The following is an 18,886-nucleotide window of genomic DNA, read 5'->3' as shown; positions in this document are numbered from 1 at the left end:
GTGACACCCCGGGGGGGGGAGGGGGGCTGCCGAGCTGATGACATCACACCGGGGGGGATGGGGGTGTCACAGTATTGACCCTTTGTGTATGGGGGAGGTGCCGGGGGGGCACCGTACGGGGGGGCCGCATGCCTGGGCCCCCCCTATTTACAGCCACGGGAGGAAGAGGAGGAGGAGGGGGGGGTCTCAGCGCCCGGGGGGGGGCCCAGTGCTGCGGGGTGTTCCCGGCGCCCCCTCCCCCTCCCCGGGGGCCGTGCCGGGTCCCACCACCACGATGGGCACTGGGGGCCCCCCCGGGCCGCCCCCCCGCCGTGTCTGCTCGTGCTCCTGCACTGGGCTCAGCGCTTTGGGGGGACCCCCGCTGCCCGGAGCGGGGGTGGCCTCGGCTCCGGGGGGGCCCCCCAGCAGCAGGGGCAGCTCCTGGCGGCCCAGGCGGCGGGCGGGGGGTGCGGGGGGGGGCCCCTCGGCCGGGCTCTCCCCATCCCACTCCGCCAGGCTCTGCAGCGGCGGCTCGGCCGGGAAGTCCTTGCGGGGGGGCTCCAGGCCCAGTTTGCGGGGTCCCACCGCCCCCGCCGCCGCCACCGCCGCCTTCTCGGGGGGGCCCCGGCGGGTCAGGCGGGGGGACTCGGCGGCCTTGGGGTGCAGCTTGGCGGGGAAGGCGGGGGGCGAGGCGGCGGGGGGCGAGGGGGTGTGTGCCAGCGGGGAGAGGGGGATGCTGCCGGCGGATTTGCAGCGCGCCGCCCGGTACTGCCGCTGCAGCTTCGGGGAGAGGCCCTGCAGGGAACTGGGCCGCAGGTGGGGCCCGGCCGGCGCCGGGGAGGGGGGAGCGCTGGAGCCCGGAGAGCTGCTGGGCGGGGAGGGCCCTGCCGGGGGTCGGGGCCGGGGTCAGAGGTCAGAGGTCAGGGGCACGGAGTGCCTGCCTGGGCCAGCACTGCTCCCCGGCCCCGCCCCTCCGCCATGGCCCCGCCCACCATTCGCACCTGGCCCCTCCCACCATTGCCACAGTCCTATCCCTCCCCTGTGCTGTGGCCCCGCCCACCTGTTCCCATTGGCCTGCACCCTCACCGTGCTCACCCCCCCATGTTCCCACCCACCCTATTGCCATTGGCTCACCCCTGCCCCGCCCACCCTGATTCCATAGCCCCGCCCCATTCCCATGCCCCCGCCCACTCCAATTCCCATGCCCCCACCCTGGTCGCCAGGGCCCCGCCCCTGTTCCCATTGCCCTGCCCAATTCCCATGGCCCCACCCGGGGTTCCCATGGCCATCCCCATTCCCATAGCCCCACCCACCACGGTTCCCATGGCCTCGCCCACCCCAGTTCCCATAACTCCGCCCACCCAGTTCCCATGGCCCCGCCCACCCTGGTCCCCATGGCCCCGCCCCCGTTCCCATGCCCCCGCCCACCCCAGTTCCCACGCCCCCACCCGGGTCCCCCTGCCCCCGCCCTGTCCCAGTGGGCCCACCCACCCCGCTTCCCATAGCCCCGCCCCCTCCCCGTGGCCCCGCCCCCTCGCCCCGCCGGCCCCCGTACCCGCCTCGGCGGCGCGCGGCGGGAGGGCGGGGTCCCGCGCGCGCGCGTGGGTGGGGGAGGCGGGCAGGCTGTCGGAGGAGGAGAGGGAGCGGCTCAGTGACGTCAGCGAGCGGCTCGTGTGCAGCAGCGAGGCCTGCCGCGCCAGGTGCCGGAACAGCGCGCTGCGCCGCCTGTCGGCGGGAGGACCGTCACCGCACCGCCCCGGCCCCGCCCCCGGCCCCGCCCCCCCCCGGTGTCCCCCAGTACCCCCCGGGACCCCCCGTCCCGTTCCCCCACCTCTCGTGGCCGCCGCCGGCGCCCCCCCGCCGGTTCCGACGCGCCATCTTGGCGCGGGCGCTGCGGCGCCGGGCGGGGCCCAGGCGGATCGACGTGTTCTCCAGCGGCGTCGTCGTCACCAACACCTTCGTCCCGCTCTGCCGCACCACCGCGTCACTCTCACGCACGCCCCCCGCCACGCCCTGCCACGCCCCACCACGCCCTGGCCCACCCCCACCCACCTCCCCTCCCCCCCCCCGACCTGGGACCCTGCTGGGACCCCACCGTGACCCCACCGTGACCCCCAGCCCAGCCATGACCCATGACCCCTGTGACCTCCCTGTGACCTCCCCATGACCTCCCCATGACCCCCATGACCCCTATGACCCCCACCAGCCCCATGGCCTTCATGACCCCCCCCATGACCCCTCGGCAACCCTATGACCCCCCATGACCCCCATGACCCCCCATGACCCCCACCAACCCCATGACCCCCCATGACTCTCATGACCCCCATGACCCCCCCAACCCATGACCCCCGTGACCCCACCACACCCTCTCACCCCAATGACCATTTGACCCCCCATGACCCCCCCACCCCCTCGCCCCAATGACCACGTGACCCCCCGTGACCCCCCGTGACCCCCCCGTGACCTCTGACCTTGAGGATGAGCTCCACCACCTCGGTGTGCACCAGCCCGTGGACGGGTTCCCCGTTGACGTGGGTGATGAGGTCACCGGCGCACAGCCCCGCCTCCTGCGCCGGGCCCCCCTCCTCCACGTGCTGCGCCCCGAGCCCTCCGTTACCCACAATGCACCGGGGCCCCCTTCCCCCCCCCCATGTCACCACACCCCCCCTCTGGTGTCCCCAATGTCCCACCACCCTCCCACGTCTCCCAAATGTCCCCACTGTCCCCACACATCTCCCCAACGTCCCCCCGATGTCCCCAGTGTCCCCCCACATCCCTCCTATGTCCCCAATGTCCCACTGTCACCCCAATGTCCCCAATGTCCCCCCACATCCCCAATGTCCCAAATGTCCCCAATGTCCCCCCACATCCCTCCAATGTCCCCAATGTCCCACTCTCCCCTCTATGTCACCCAAATGTTCCCGTTATCCTCCAAAATGACCCCCCACATCCCCCCGATGTCCCCAATGTCCCCCCACACTCCCCTGATGTCCCCAATGTCCCACTGTCCCCCCAGTGTCCCAAATGTCCCCCCACATCCCCCCGATGTCCCCAATGTCCCACTCTCCCCCTCATGTCCCCAATGTCCCAAACGTCCCCCCACATCCCCCCGACGTCCCCCCCCGCCCCTCACCGACCCACACGGTGCCGTGGGCACCTCTCCCGTCGTGTGTGTGTCCCCCCCCCCCCGTGGTGTCCCCCCGCTGTCCCCCCGCTGTCCCCTGACCCAGACGACGTGGTGGACGCTGTAGACGTCGCTGTCGCCGAGGTAGACGCGGATGGCGCGGAGGGTGAAGCCGAATTTCTTGCCGGGGCGGGGGATGGCGATGGGGGAGCGGGGGGCGGCCACCGCCGGGGCCAACTCCCGCCCGGGGGACGAGTCCCGCGACGACGGGTCCGACGACAGCGACCGCGGCGACATGGGGCTGCCCAGAGGCGACGACCCCGCCCCCTCCCCTGCGGCCCCGCCCCCCCCGCAGCCGCTGATGGCACCGGGGGGCGCCCGCTGCCCCTCCCCCCCCACCCCCCCCTTGGGACCGCCGTGGGGGTCCCACCGACGCCCCCCCCCAACCCCCCCCCAGGGGACACGGACACCCGTGGGGACCCCCCCCCACGCACAGACCCCCCCGCAGGGGGGAGCGGGGACCCCCCACCCCCCTCTCCCGCCCCCCGGGGGGACCCTCCCTACAGACCCCCCCCAGGGGGGAGCGGGGACCCCCCACCCCCCTCTCCCGCCCCCCGGGGGGATCCCCCCCACACACACAGACACCCCCCAGGGGGGACAGGGGACCCCCCCCCCCGGGAACCGGGGACTCCCCCCACCCCCCCCACCCCCCCATAGGGGACCAGGGGGACCAGGGACCCCCCCCACTCTCGGACCCGCGTGTCGAGGGGACCCCCCCACTGCTTCCCCCCCCCCCCGGGACCCACAGCACCCCTGGGCCCCCCCCACTACAGACACCCCCCCGCGGGGGATCAGGGACCCCCCCACTCTCGGCCCCAAGTGTCCCTCCGAGGGGGCGGGGTGGGGAGGGGGATTTTGGGGTCCCGGGGGGGGGTTGGGGTGCCGGGGGGGGGTGACACCCACCGCTGGGGATGATGACGGAGAGAGCGGTGGCCGACGCCGATTTGGTGACCTTCCCGGGGCCGCGGGGGCTGCGCTTGTCACCCCCCCCCTCGGGGACCACCCCCGGGTGCCGCGGGCGCCGCAGCCCCAGTTCGGCCCGGGGGGGAGGGGGGGGCACGTCCCCGGCGCGGGGGGGCCGCTCCCCTGAGGGGGGGGGGGAGGGGTGACACCGACCGGTGAGGACCCCCGTGTCCGGGCCCCCCCCCGCACCTTCGGGGGACCCCCCCCCGGGGACCGACCTGTCTCCTCGCTGGGTCCCTCCGCGGGTCCGTCGCGGGGGGGGACCCCGTTGCGGTGGGGCGTCCGCTCCTCGGGGGGGGCCGTGGGGCGCCCCGGTTCCAGCAGCGCCGAGAAGCGCCGACGGGCGCCCGGGGGGGGGGGAGGGCTGCCTTCGCCCTCGGGGGGGGGGCCCTCGGCTGCCGGGGGGCGCTTCCTGTGGGGACCCACATATTTGGGGTGGGGGGGTGGGGTCTGACCACTGCGACCCCCCCCACACACACACCCCCACTCTGGGGGGCGCAGGAGCACCCCGGGGGACCCCCTCCCCCAGACCCCCCCCCCCCCCCCACCAGGGACCCCCGGGGGGGGGGCGCTCACAGCTCGGGGGAGGCCGTGCGCCATCCGCGGTCGCGGGCGAAGCCGTCGCGTCTCCCCTCGTCCCGCGGACGCCCCTTCGCCGCCTTCGGCTCCGGCTGCTGCTGCGAGAGCTGCTCCAGACTGCTGTACACCTGCGCACCGCACCGCCCGCACCGGGGCTCGCACCAGCGCCGGCACACGCGTGCTCGCACGAGGGTGGCACGGGGGGGGGGGGGGGCTGCACACGCATGGTCGCACGAGGGTGGCACGGGGCGTTGGGTGTGCATGAGGGCTGCACGGGGGGTTTGCACATGCGTGAGCTCATGAGGGTTTGCACACACACGATCGCACGAGGGTGGCACGGGGGGTTGCACACGCACGATCGCACGAGGGTCTACACACACGCGTGATCGCACGAGGGTCACACGTGTGTTCGCACGGGGCTGTGCCTGAGGACCCTGTGCTGCACAGGGCCACGCGAGGTCCTGTGCGTCCCCACGTCCCCCTGTGTGTCCCACCCCCTGTCCCCATCCCCGTGTCCCCCCCTCCCCGTGCCCCCCTGTGCCCCCACCTTGCTGAACCGGGGGGAGCAGGACGAGAACTGCCGGATCTCCACCGGTTCATCCTCCGTCGTGTCCTCGTCCTCGTAGGAGGTGACGTGGGGGTACCGGTCCGACCGCGCTGGGGGGGGGGGGATGGGACAGGACATGGGGTGGGGGTCCCATAGGGTGAGGGGGCCCACGGGGGGGGGGGGTAGAAGGTCCCGTGGGGGGGTTGTCCCTGGTTGGAAGCCCTGGGGGGGGTATGGGGTGCCGAGGGGGTGTCCCCGGGGAGGGGAGGGGGTGGCCCCGGGGGGGGTCCCGGGGGGGTCCCTCACTGTCGAAGTAGCTGGTGTCCTCCTCCGACTCCAGGTGTGGCACGAACTCGGCTTTCTGCCGCAGAAGCCCCGTCCAGTCCAGCGCCGCGAAGAAGCCGTGGGCCTTCACCTCCTGCGCCCCCCCTGCGGGGACAGGGACGGGGTCAGCGGGGGCTGCAGCCCCGGGGGGGGATGGGGGGGGACGGGGGGGGCGGGGGTCTCACCGGCCCCGAGGCGCCGCAGGGGGTCGGGCTGCAGGAGGCAGGAGATGAGGTGCTGCGCGTCGGGGGGCAGCGCCTCGTCCCCCTCCGGCCACAGGATCTCGTCTGACGTTGGGGGGGGACACGACGGGATGGGGGGGACACGACGGGATGGGGGGAAATGATGGGACAGGGGGGACACGATGGGAAAGGGGGGACACGATGGGAAAGGGGGGGACACACACACCTGAGCACGGGGTGATGGCCACCGGCCCCATCATGTCCCCGTGTCCCCCCATGTCCCCGTACTGGAGATGACCTGCCCTGTGTCCCCATGCCCCCCCATGTCCCCATGCCCCCACGTTTCCCTGTGTCCCCCCGTGTCCCTGTACCAGAGATGACCTGCCCTGTGTCCCCATGCCCCCCCATGTCCTCCCCATGTCCCTGTGTCCCCCCGTATCCCCGTACCAGAGATGACCTGCCCCGTGTCCCCATGTCCCCCCCCATGTCCCTATGTCCCCTCATGTCCCGCCGTGCCCCCCCATGCCCCCTCGTGCCCCTGTACTGGAGATGACCTGCCCTGTGTCCCCATGTCCCCATGCTCCCCCGTGCCCCCCCCGTGCCCCCGTACCGGAGATGACCTGCCCGAAGAGCTCCTCGGGGGTGTCCCCGAAGAAGGGGACGCAGCCCACCAGGAACTCGTAGAGGACGATGCCCATCGCCCACCAGTCCACCGGTTTGCCGTAGCCCTGACGCAGGATCACCTCCGGCGCGATGTACTCGGGGGTGCCGCACACCTGCGGGCGGGGTCAGCTCCGGCCACGCCCCCTCGGGCGGCCCCTCCCACCGCCCGCCGCGCCCTCTCCCAGACCCCGCCCCCCCGCAGGCCCCACCCCCCCGCAGGCCGCGCCCCCTCTCCAGGCCCCGCCCCCTCCTGCAGGCTGCGGCCCCTCCCGCAGGCCACAGCCTTCCTGGCCCCGCCCACTGGCGGCCGCGCCCCCTCCCGCAGGCCCCGCCCCCTCGCCAGGCCCCGCCCACCTGCTTGTCGCGGAACTCCCGCGCGTCCTTCTCCATGTGGCCCTCGTAGAGGTTGGTGGTGAGGCTCATCAGCCCCATCTTGGAGAGCCCGAAGTCCGTCAGCTTCACGTGGCCCAGCGAGGTGATGAGCAGGCTGCGGGGACCCGGGTGTCGTCCAGCGCGCCCCCCGCGGCCCCTCACCCCCCCGGGGGTCCCCGTCCCCCATCCCCCCCGGGGGTTCCCCGGCGCACTTGTCGGGCTTGAGGTCGCGGTGGACGATGCCGTAGTTGTGCAGGTACTCCAGCGCCAGCACCGTCTCGGCGAAGTAGAGCCGCGCCAGCTCCAGCGGCAGCGCCCCGATGTGCTTCAGCAGCGTCGCGCAGTCCCCGCCTGGGGGGGGGGGGGGGGGGCACAACATGGGGGGGGACACGCAGCGGTGCGCGTCACGGCGTCACCACACTCCACGTCCCGGCGGGACGTGAAGAGCCCGCCCCGATGTCAAGCGCTGCACCGGGATGTAAAAACACCCCGGCGTGACATAAACCACCCTATCGTGACGTAAACCACCCCATCGTGACGTAAACCACCCCATCGTGACGTAAACCGCCCCACGTGGCGCTGCCCGGCACCGTGTCACAATGCCCAGCTCCGTATTGTGACGCCTGGCCCCGTATCGCAACACTCAGACCCATATCATGACGCCCGGCCCTGTATCCCGATGCCCAGCCCCATGTCACCATGCCTAGCCCTGTATCATGATGCTCAGCCCCGTATCACGATGCCCAGCTCCGTATCTCAACAACCAGCCCTGTATCACAACATCCAGACCCATATTGCAAAACTCAGCCCCATATCACGACGCCCAGCCCTGTATCCCGATGCCCAGCACCATGTCACGACACCCAGCCCCATATCATGACGCTCAGCCCCATATCACACTGCCCAGCTCCGTACCTCAACACCCAGCCCCGTATCACAACGTCCAGCCCCATATCGTGACGCCCAGCCCCCTGTCACGACACCCAGCCCCATGTCGCGACACCCAGCCCTGTATCATGATGCTCAGCCCCGTATCTCAACACCCAGCCCTGTATCACAACGCCCAGCCCCATATCGCGACGCCCAGCCCCATATCGCGACGCCCAGCCCCCCGTTGCGACGGCCAGCCCCCCGTCGCGACGCCCGCCGGGCCCCGCGCCCCACCTTCCACGTACTCCATGACCATGCAGAGGTGGCGGCGGGTCTGGAAGGAGCAGAACATGCTGACGACGAAGGGGTTCTCGGCGAAGGTGAGGATGTCGCGCTCCACGAAGGCCTGCTCCACCTGGTTGCGCAGCAGCAGGTTCTGCTTGTTGATCTTCTTCATGGCGAAGCGCTGGCGCGTGGCCGTGTGCCGCACCAGGTACACCGCCCTGCCGGCACAGCCCCGTCACGGCGCGTCGGCGCGGCACGGCGCGGCACCAGGGACCCCCCCCCCGACCTCCGGCACCGCTCACCCGTAGGCGCCGTTGCTGATGAGTTTGATGGTCTCGAAGTCGCCTTCGCCCGGCGGCTTCTTGGCCCTGGGGAGGGCGCTGCGGCCCTGGGGGGACACGGGGGGGCACGGGGTGACACGGGGGGACACGGGGGGACACACACACACACGGGGACTCTGCCCCAGCGCCCACCTCAGCCCCCTCCTCGGGCTCCGGCGTGTTGCTCCCACCACTGTCGGGCTCCTCCAGATGCACCACGTCTGGCGGGGACACGGGGTGTCACGCGTGTGCGGGAACACGGGGTGTCACGCATGTGCGGGGGACACAGGGCGTCACGCGTGTGCGCTCCCAGTGCGCAACACCCCCCGCGCGTGCTCCCTGCGACCCACACAGGCGTCGTTGTCGCCCCCCCCCCCACCGTGCACGCTCCCCCCACGCGCGCGTGCAAACCCCGCGGCCGCTCGCACACGCGTGTACCAGGGAAGGGGTCCCGTGCCAGCCCCAGCTGCCCGATGATGTATCGGGGGATGTCGGCCTTCAGCAGCCCCTCGCGGGCCTGACCCTCCGCCGCCGCCAGCAGCTGGTAGAACTCGGCCGGGTCGAACTCCTGCGCCGACACACACGCGTGTGCACGGGGCAGGGGGACACACACGCGTCATCACGCGTGTGCACACGCGTCGTCACATGCCTGCACACCACAACGTGCCGGCAGGCAGCGGGGAGGGGGGTGGGGTGTGCCCGTACACACACACATGCGTGTGCTGGTGCACGTGGGTCTGTGCACGCGTGCGAGCGCGTGTCTGTGCGCGCACCGGGACGTGTGCGCACATTTGAGCCCAAACACGCGTGGTGTTGCCGCGCCTGCACCGACACGCATGTGTGCGTGGGTGAGCACGCGTGTGCCTGCGTGTACTGACCGTCACATGTGAGCGCACACGTGTGTGCGCCCCCTCCAACCCCCCCCCCCACCTTTGTCCCAGTGGTACCCGGGATGCGCCGTCGCCATGGCGCTGTCCCGGCAACACGGCTGTCGCCACGGCAACAACATCCCTGCCTTCCCATTGGCTGCGCGCGGGGATTGGTCGGGGGCGTTGTCAGGGTGACCGGAAGGGCTTCTCCTGATTGGACGGTCGGGATGGCGCAGAGGGGATGGGGATGGGATGGGATGGGATGGGGGGGGGCTGTCACAGGACGGGGACACGGGGGGTCCCCCGGGGATGGGGGCGGTCCCAGGGGTCTCACCAGGCACTCCAGCAGCCGGGCGGGGCGGGAGATGATGATGAGGAGTTTCTTCACCAGCTGGGTGATGAAGGCCACCTCCTCCGACTCCGAGCGCTCATAGGCCTGGCGGGGGGACACACACGGCGGGGGGGGGGTGCGGTCAGGGGGTCCCAGAGGACTTGGGGGAGTCACATGGGGTCCCGCGGGGATCCCGGTGGGTCCTGGGGGGGTCCCATGGGCCCCAGAGCACCCCCTTGGGTCTCGTTGGGTCCTGGAGGGTCCCGCTGGGTCCCTGGGGGGGGTCCTCTTTGGGTGCTGAGCATTCCCATTGGGCCCTGGTGGGCCCCCACTGGGTGCTGGGGGTGCCATTGGGCCCCATTGGGTGCCACTGGGTCCTCGTTGGGCCCTGTTGGGTGCCATTGGTCCCGTTGGGTGTCACGGAGCCTCTTTGGGTCCTGTTGGGTGCCAACGAGTCTGCGTTGGACCCTCTTGGGTCCGTGTTGGGTGCCGCTGGGCACCTTTGGGTCCTGTTGGTCCCTGTTGGGTTCCCATTGGGTGCCGTCAGGTGCCATTGGGTCCCATTGGGCCTTTTTGGGTCCCCTGTGGCCCTGTTGAGTGCCATTGGGTCCCGTTGGGTCCCATTGGGCCCTGTTGGGTCCCGTTGGATCCTATTGGGTGCCATTGAGTCCTGTTGGGTCCCATTGGGTCCTGTTGGGTGCCATTGGGTCCCATTGGGTCCCATTGGGTGCCACTGGGTCCTTTTGGGTCCCGTAGGGCGCCGCAGCTCACGTCCTGCAGCAGCCGCTCCATGTTCTCCTGCAGCTCGTAGAAGTAGCCGGCGGTGATGAGGCCGTGCCGGGCCTTGTCCAGGCAGTCGCGCGCCAACTCCACCAGCTGGTGCTGGATGAAGCTGAGGGCGCCGTCGGCCAGCGGCGTCCCCCCGGGGCCGCAGCCCCGCACAAACTCCTCCAACCGCTCCTCCATCTGCGCCGTCGCCTGCGGGAGCCGGGCGGAAGGGGTCCCCTCAGCTCCCCACACCCCCACAGCCCCCCCAGGGGCCACCCAAGACCCCGTAACCTCCTCCGGTGCCCCATAGGCTCCTCCGGTGCCCCACAACCTCCCCAGATATCCCCCCCGAGCTGTCACACCTCCCCTCCAGGAACCTCAGAGCCCCACTTACACCCCACAGATACCTCATAACCCCCCACAACCCCCAGAACTCTGCCAGGACCCCCCCAAGACCCTATATCCTCCCCCAGTGCCATTAGCTGCCCAAGACCCCCCCCCCCCGAGCTGTCCCATAGCGCCCCAGCCCCACCCTCCCCAAGACCCCACATCCTCCCCCAGCCCCCCGCGTGCCCCCAGCCCCACCTTGGGGAACCGCTCCTTGTAGACGTGGTTCATCATCACGATCTCGTTGTCGTGGGACGAGGGCGAGCGCCCGGGGCTGGGGGGGGGCACTGCTGGCACCCGCGCGACCCGCAGTGTCGTCCCCCCCCGGCATCCCTCCGTGCCATCCCCACCGTGTCCCCACTCCACCCCCGTGATGTCCCGTGGTCACAGTGCCCCCCCCACCCCCCTGTGTCGTCGTCGTCCCCCCCCCCCGGTGACCCCCTGCTCCGTGTCACACCAGACTCATGGTGTCCCCCCCCTCCATGCTGCCCTGATTCCCCCACGGTGTCCCCAAAGCCCCCCCCACCCTATGGTGTCCCCAAGCCCCGTGGTCACCCCAAAGCCCTTCTGTGTGTCCCCCCCACCCCCATGGTGACCTCCCCCCCATCCTGGTGCCCCAATTCCCCCATAGGGCCCCCGAATCCCCCCTGTCCCCCCACCCACTCGGGGTCCCCAACCCCACCTGAGGCTGCGGGAGCGGGGGCGGGGGGCCGCCCCCCCCCGGGCCCCCCCATCCTCCTCGGCCAGGCTCTCGGAGCTGCCGAAGTGGCGGGAGAGGAACCGCAGCTCCTCCGGCGTCGGCTGCGCCGGCAGCTGGTGCAGGCGCTCCTGCGACGAGCACGAGGACTGCGCGCCCGCGTCACCCCTCCGGCCCCGCGGGACCCCCTCCGACCCCCCGGGACCCCTCCGACCCCCCGGGACCCCTCCCACCCCACGTCACCCCTCCGACCCCCCGGGACCCCTCCCACCCCACGTCACCCCTCCGACCCCACGGGACCCTTCTGACCCCGCGGGACCCCCACTGCGCCCACGTGACCCCTCCAACCCCACAGACCCCCTCCGACCCTGCAGACCCCTCACGGATCCCCCCACAGACCCCCTATGGACCCCCCATGGCCCCCCACGAGGACCTACAGCTGCCCACACTGACCCCCCCACTGCGCCCCACAGGGACCCCTCCCCCGCCTCCCCCCCCCCCATGGGGGGACCCCCAGGTCAGCCCCAGCCAGACCCCCACCTCACCCCACCCCCCACCCCCCCGCTGTGGGGAGGGCGCCCCAGTGGGTCACCAAATGGGAGGGGGGGTCCCCTCGATGGGGGGGAGGGGGGCTCCAGCGCCCCCCGACTCACCGAGACAGTGGAACTGGGGGTGTTGGTGCCATACCCGGAGGAGGGCAGAGAGGCCAACGACCACCGGCGCCCGTCGGCACTGGGGGGGGACACGGGGTGTCGGGGGGGACACACACCCCAGGGCACCCAGACGGCCGGGGACCCCCCCCCAAGACATCGGGGTTCCCTCCTGATACCGGGGTGTCCCCCTCTGAGACGTCGAGGTGCCCCCCCTGGACACTGGGGTGTCCCCCCCACACCGGGGTGTGCCCCCCCGGACATCAGGGTCCCCCCCCCGACGCCGGAGTTCCCCCCCAGATGTCAGATTCCCCCCCCGGACATCGGGGTCCCCCCCGACACCGGCCCCCCCCCTACACATCGGGTCGACCCCCCAGACGTCGAGGTGTTCCCCCCCCCCCCCCCCCCGACACCGGGGACCCCCCCCCGACACCGCGGTGGTCCCCCCCCCGACATTGGAGTTCTCCCCAAGATATTGGGATCCCCCCCCGGACATCGGGGTCCTCCCCGGACATCGGGGTCCCCTCCCAGACGTCGAGGTCCCCCCCCCCCCGATACTGGGGTCCCCCCCCCGACATGGGGTCCCCCCCCCGAGACGGGGGTCCCCTCACCGGCGGGAGGAGGCGAAGGAGAAGTGGGCGGGGTTACCGGGCGAGAAGTTTCGGGGACTGTCCAGGGGGCTGCTGCCTGCGGGGGGGGCGACACACGCGGGGGGGTGTGGGTGTGACGTCACCCCCGCCCCGCCCTGCCCCGCCCCTCCAGGCCCCGCCCACAGCGGAGAGGGCGGGGCCAATTGGCTGTAACCCACCCCGGGGAGGGGAAGTGGGGGGGCAGGAGGGATTCCGTGGGGGGAGATGCTTTGGGGGTCCCCATCGGTACCGGGGAGGGGGGAGGGGTTATTTGGGATGGGGAGGCTTTGGGGGGCCTCGGGGGGGTCCCCAGGTTTGCCTGGGAGGGGGGGGGGGTTGAGGTCTGAGGGGGGCGGGGGGTCCCTTGGGGGGGTCCCGGGGGGGGTCACGGCCTGAGGGAGGCGATGGGTCCCCTGGGGGGGTCACAAGGGGGGGGTCCCAGGTTTGCCTGGGAGGGGGGGGTTGGGGTCTGAGGGGGGCGGTGGGTCCCCTGGGGGGTTCCGTGGTGGTCTTTGGGGGGGTACCCAGGTTTGCCGGGGGGAGGTTGGGGCCTGAGGGGGTCAATGGGTCCCTTGGGGGGGTCCCGGGGGTTGGGGCTTATGGATCCCTGAGGCTCCCCCTGAGCCCCTTTGGGGGTTTAGGGGGGGGTCTCAGGGCGCTGGGAGGGGGGTGGGGCCGGGGGGGGCCGGGGGGGGTCTCACCGATGTGTCCCGGCAGCGGCGAGTGGGGCCGCGGGAGGGTGGGGGAGGTGCTGGTCAGGATCAGGCTCTTCCGATTGCTCGTGCGGCAGCTGGGGGGGGCATGGGGGGGGCATGGGGGGGGGCATGGGGGGGCCGGGACCCCTCACACACGCCCCCCCCCCCCCAACATGTCCTCACACTCGAAGGTGTTCAGAACACCCAAAAGCTGGGCGGAGGGGCACCCACAGCCCCCCAAAAAGGGGTGGGGGGTGCCCGGGGGGGGTGAGGGGGGGCAGTGGCCATGGGGAGGGGGGGCGGGTGTGAGGATGAAGGTGGAGGATGAGGAAGGAGGGGTGAGGGCCGGAGGACAGGGATGAAGGAGGAGAGATGGAGGGTGAGGATGAGGATGGAGGGTGAGGCTGAAGGAGGGATGAAGAGGAGGTGGGAGGAGGGATGAAGGCTGGGGGGGAGGCTGGGGGGGGTGAGGATGAGGATGGGGAGGGATGAAGGATGGGGATGAGGATGGAGGATGGGGATGAAGGATGGAGGACGAGGATGAGGATGGGGGAGGATGAGGATGAGGATGAGGCCGATGACGGGGAGGGATGAAGGATGAGGATGAGGATGAGGATGGGGGGAGGAAGGCCGAGGCCCCGGTTACCTCTTGGTGCGGCGGAACATGCTGCTGCCCACCAGGATCGGCATCGGGGGGGGAGGGGGGACACGGAGAGCCCGCGGGGGGGGCGGGGGGGGCTCCGGGGCGGCGGTGGGGCGGAGGGGGGGGGGGGACGCGGCGGCGGCTGCAGCGGGGCGGGGCCGGGGCGGGGCCGGGGGCGGGGCCAGTGGGTGCGATGGGGGGACGCAATGTGGGGGGGGCGATGGGGGGTAATAGGGGAGGGGGGCGCGCGGGGGGGGGGGGGCTCACCTGCTGCTCTTCCGCGGCAGCGGCAGCTCCTTCTGCAAAACGGGGGGGGGGGGGGGGACGAGGGGGGGGGTTGGACCCCCCACAAATCCCCCCTCCCCCCCCTCCCCCCAGCTCTTGGGGGGGCACCCCGACCCCGCACCGCTCCTGGGGGGTCCGGGTACCGGCTCCATCCCCCACCCGGGGGGGAGATGCCTGAAGCCCTCCCCCCAGAAACGGATGCCCTGAACCCCCCCCCGCCCTGCGGTCCCCCCGGTACCGGGTCCGCATCACCCCCCGGCCGGTACCGACCCCGCCCGGACCGATGTTCCCGGTACCGGGGCTGCATATCCCCCCCCCCCCCGCCGCCGCCCTGATCCTTATAGCCCCCCCAAACCGGGCCTCAAACCCCCGATACCGACCCCCCCCCGGTAGCGACACCCCCCCCGGTACCGACCCCACCCCGGTACCGACCCCCCCCGGTACCGATCCCCCCCCCCCCCCCGATACCTGCAGCCGCCGCCGGCGGATCACGCCCGAGTCGTCCATGGCGCCGCCGCTACCGGTGCCGGGGGGGGGTCCCGGGGTGTACCCCCCCCCCGTCCCGTCCTCCGCTCTCCCGGTACCCGCAACTCCCTCCCCCCCCCAAAATCACCGCCCCCCCCCCCCCCCCCCTCAGCCGCCCGTCGCCATCCTCCGCCGCGCGGGACCCCGCCAACGCCCCGCCCCCTCCGGCCACGCCCCGCCCCGCCCCGCCCGGCCACGCCCTGATGGGGGTCCAGACGTCGGGGGGGTGGGGGGAGGGGGGGGCGACTAACCCCTCCGCTCCCCCCCCCCGGGCGCTGTCCGCGGTGCTGAACCGTCCGTCGTCTCCACCCCGGGGGGGGGGCACAGCTCTGGGTCCCCTCTGGGGGGGGGGGGGGGGGGGGATAGGTCCGGGTCCCCCCCCATGGGGGATGCACCTCCGACACCCCCCCCATATCCGCGTCCCCCCCACCCTATTAATATTTGGGAAATACAGTAGAGTTTTCCGCCCTTCCCCCCCCCCAGTGACATCACAGCGCTGTAACCCCCCCTAAAAACACAACCAAAAGTGTCGGGGGGGGGGGGGAAGGGGGGGGCTACTCAGGGCAACCCCCCCCCCCGAGTGTGTGTGTGTCCCCCCCCCGGATTAAACCCTTAATCCCCCGGGATTGAGGACACGGCCACTTCCAGGCGCACGGCCAGGATTAACGGGGGGGGGGGGGGGGGGCGGGTGTCTGGGTGCCCCCCCCCACCTCCACGGCGGAAGAAGCGCCCCCCCCCCCAAGACAGGGAGCCCCAAACGCCCCCCCCCCAACCTCCAGCACAACGGGGGTTGTGCCCCTCCCTGCAACCCTGTAGACACCCCCCCCAAAGTCACAGACGCCCCCCGCCCCCCCTTCCCTGTGACACCCCCCCCCCCAAACTTCACAGGGGAAATGAAGGCGTTGTGGCTGCCCCAGCGCCCCCCCCCAAAAAGAATTCGCTTTAGGGTTTATTTTTTTTACCATTGTTTCTTAAAAAAAACCCACAAACCCACCATTTTCTTTATTGGGGGGGTGGTTGGGGGTCTCCGTTTCGGGGGGGGGTCACAGCTCGGCCAACGGCCGCAGACTGCGCTCCTGGAAGAAGCGGTGGGGGGGGCGCCGGGGGGGGGTCCGGGCGAAGTAGGAGAGCAGCGAAGGGGGGGCTGCGGGGTCCACCGCAGGGTCCTCATCAGCCCTGCGGGGGGGGGGGGGAGGTCAGGGACCCGGGGGGGGGGCACAGGGGGACCTGGGAGTGCCCCTCCCCCACTGCAATGCAGGGGCCCCCGGTGCCCCCCCACTGCGCGGGAACAGCACCCGCACCCTAGTCCCCCCATTGCACGGAGTGGACCCCCCCCTCCCAGTGTCCCCCCCATTGCACAGGTCTGGTGTCCCCCCGCCCCCCCCCCCCCATGGCACAGACAGGGCCCCCGTGTGTCCCCCCCCAAATAAACACGGACCGCCCCCCCCTTCACCCACCCCATAGCAGCAGCAGCCCCCCCCATTGCTTCACACTGGGGTCCCCCCCCCCCCACTCACGGCAGCCCCCATATTGCCCCCCCCTCCCCCCCAGGACCCCCCCCGGACCCCCCCCGTACCACGTGACGGGGACCCCCCGCGCTGCAGCAGTTCCCGCGCCGTCCCCCAACTGAAGCGCACGAGTTGAGGGAACCCGAAAACGGGCTCCAGGTTCCGCCGCAGCCACTCCTTCGTCTTGGGTCTGCGGGGGGGGGGGGAGGGGGCTGTGAGGGGCACCCGGACCCCACCCAATCACCCCCACCCCCCCACCCCCCCCGTGGCCACTCCTACCGTTGGGGTACCCCGAACCGTAATCCCGATCGATGTCCCCCAAATCCTCCACAAACTTCCAGTGCTTCACAGCCCGGTCCCGGGCGACCTGGGGGGGGGCAGAAGGATTTAGGGGGGGGGGGGGGTCTAGAGGGGTTTTAAGGGGGGGGTCCTGGTTACCATTGTCCCCGTGTCGTCGTCCACCCCCCCGAAACTCACTCCACCAGGTCGGGGGCAGAGGGAGGGAGATGCGGAGTGCAGGGGGAGAATGGGGGGGTGGGTGCTTTTGGGGGGAAGAGGTGCTTTTGGGGGGGGTTTCAGCACTCGGGGGGGGTCTCAGCGCTCAGGGGGGGTCGGGCCCACCTTGGCGCAGATGCTGGCGGCGCTGACGACGGGGAAGAGCCCATCGGCTTTGGGGCGCACGGTCACCCCAGTCCCGGGAAGCGCTGCCGCAGCTTCGCCTCGTACTTCTCCGCCGGCCCCACCGTGTCCACGAACACCTGGGGGAGCCCCAGACCCCCCCAAAATCACCCCCGGGACCCCCCAAAATCATACACACCCCCTCCCCAAAAAAATCACCCCCAGCTCCCTGATCCATCCTGACCCTCCCCAGCACCCCAAAACCTCATCAAAAGCTCCTCAGCGCCCCCAAACCCTTTGCTGTGCCCTGACCCCCCCCCTTCCCCCCAAAGCACCCTGGACCCCCCCCAGCACCTCCCCCGCTCAAATTACCCCCAAACATTCCCAGGCTCCCCCCTGCACCCCCCAAAACACCCCAAATTCACCCCAAACCAACCCAGATCTACCCCCACCACAGCCCCAAATCCCCCCCGCCCAAATTGCTCAGCCCTGTGAGGGGGGGGGGGGGAGGAGCCCCCCTAAAAACCCACCCTCGGCCACCTGCACCCGGAGTCCAGCGCGAACTGGATGAGGCCCACGGCCGTGTCCTGTGACAGCTCGTTCAGGTTGTACTTGGCTCTTGGGGGGGGTCAAAGGGGGGGGGGAATGGACACACACACCCCCCGTCACCCCCCAGCACCCCAAAATGGGGACCCACCCACCCCCCAGCACCCCAAAATGGGGGGGGGGGAGGCTCAGAGAGTCAGGGGCACCCCAAATCTGCTGCGGGGGGGGGAGTGGGGTTGGGGGGGGTCCCAGAGGGGTTTGGGGGACCCGGGGGGGGGTTGAGGGGGGTCTCACCGCTGCTGCACACAGGTAGAGATGTGGTCGGGGGTTTTGGGGGGTCGCGGGGGGGGGGGGTCGGGGGGGGGGTCTCACTGCTGCTGCATGCAGGCGGAGATGTGGTCGGGGGTTTGGGGGGAGTTTGGGGGTCCCGGGGGGGGTCGGGGGGGGGGGGTCTCACCGCTGCTGCATGCAGGCGGAGATGTGGTCGGGGGGCAGCACGTGCAGTGCCCACCCCAGGACGTCGCTCGCCGCCTCCAGCAGCTCAAAGCGCCGCTCCGCTCCCCCTCCGACAGCGTCTTCGAGTCTGGGGGGGGGGGGCGCCGGAGTGAGGCCCCCCCCCCCTCCCCCAGATCCCCCCCTCAACTCCCCCCGATCCCCCCCTCAACTCCCCCCGGACACCCCCCACCTCCCCAACCACCTCTCCCCCACCTCCCCCGTGCCCCAAACCCCACCCTTGGCACCTCCAAACCCCCCTCCAGGACACCACCCCCCCCGGGGCTCCTTTCTCCCCCCCCCCGGACCCCCAAATCACCCGGTGCCCCCCCGGTGCCCCCACCTGCCACCCCCAGTGCCTCCAGTGCCTCCAGCTTCTCCACGGGGCAGTAGCAGATCCCGTAAACCATCGGCCCTGGGGGGGGGGGGGGGGGGGAGGCGGGAGGGTGAGACCGGACACCCCTCCCCTACAAAATCGGGTGCACCGGACACCCCCCATACAAGACCCGATGCACCGGGACACCACCCCCACCCCCCCCCCCCCAAAACCCCGGTGCACCGGAACACCACTCCCCCCTCCAAAACCCGGTACACCGGGACACCCCCTCCCCAAAACCTGGTGCACGGGGACACCCCACCCCCCAAGACCCGGTGCACCGGGTTTTGTATAGAGGAGTCCCGGTGCACCGGGACCCCCATCCAAATCCCGGTGCACCGGCACCCCCCCCCTCCTCCCGCGCTCCCGGTGCAAGCTGCATCCGCACCACGTGCGGCCGCTCCCCCCCCCCCCCCCTTCCCCCCGGTCTCACCGAGCACCGGTCCCCGCCCCGCCTCGTCCACGCCGAGCGCGCAGGGCCGGTGGCGGCAGAGGGGGGGAACGGCCGACCCGAACCGCCCCGCGCCCGCCGGGTCCCGCTGCAGCCGCTCCAGCGCCATGGCGGGGGCGGGGCTTCGGGCAGGGGGCGGGGCTTCACG

The 18,886-nt window shown here is 72.1% G+C and overlaps 2 protein-coding genes across 2 annotated transcripts; both read right to left on the bottom strand.

Moving 5' to 3' along the window:
- Positions 1 to 143: 143 nt before the first annotated feature.
- Positions 144 to 14,729, bottom strand: MAST1 (microtubule associated serine/threonine kinase 1; the record flags this gene model as incomplete). Its single annotated transcript, XM_082496633.1, is given in 28 exon segments — positions 144 to 338; positions 340 to 863; positions 1,535 to 1,704; positions 1,811 to 1,947; positions 2,451 to 2,573; positions 3,206 to 3,435; positions 4,067 to 4,249; positions 4,345 to 4,538; positions 4,703 to 4,833; positions 5,253 to 5,362; positions 5,559 to 5,681; positions 5,762 to 5,863; positions 6,369 to 6,534; positions 6,776 to 6,908; positions 7,006 to 7,144; positions 7,958 to 8,166; positions 8,251 to 8,336; positions 8,422 to 8,489; positions 8,707 to 8,836; positions 9,472 to 9,573; positions 10,240 to 10,446; positions 10,822 to 10,897; positions 11,306 to 11,469; positions 11,974 to 12,052; positions 12,582 to 12,657; positions 13,301 to 13,389; positions 14,205 to 14,236; positions 14,691 to 14,729. Coding segments are annotated over 28 exon segments (4,017 nt in total).
- Positions 14,730 to 15,709: 980 nt separating this feature from the next.
- RNASEH2A (ribonuclease H2 subunit A) lies at positions 15,710 to 18,862 on the bottom strand. Its single transcript, XM_082496632.1, is given in 11 exon segments — positions 15,710 to 15,923; positions 16,324 to 16,336; positions 16,339 to 16,467; positions 16,535 to 16,622; positions 16,877 to 16,947; positions 16,950 to 17,013; positions 17,404 to 17,491; positions 17,877 to 17,976; positions 17,979 to 18,002; positions 18,255 to 18,326; positions 18,721 to 18,862. Coding segments are annotated over 11 exon segments (909 nt in total). The 5' UTR covers positions 18,848 to 18,862; the 3' UTR covers positions 15,710 to 15,790.
- Positions 18,863 to 18,886: the final 24 nt, after the last annotated feature.

This window comes from Vanellus vanellus (genome assembly GCF_965231255.1).
Source record: "Vanellus vanellus genome assembly, chromosome: 30".
NCBI classification, from domain to species: domain Eukaryota; kingdom Metazoa; phylum Chordata; class Aves; order Charadriiformes; family Charadriidae; genus Vanellus; species Vanellus vanellus.
Note: the sequence above shows the minus strand (reverse complement) of the source record. Positions and strands in the feature narration are given on the sequence as shown.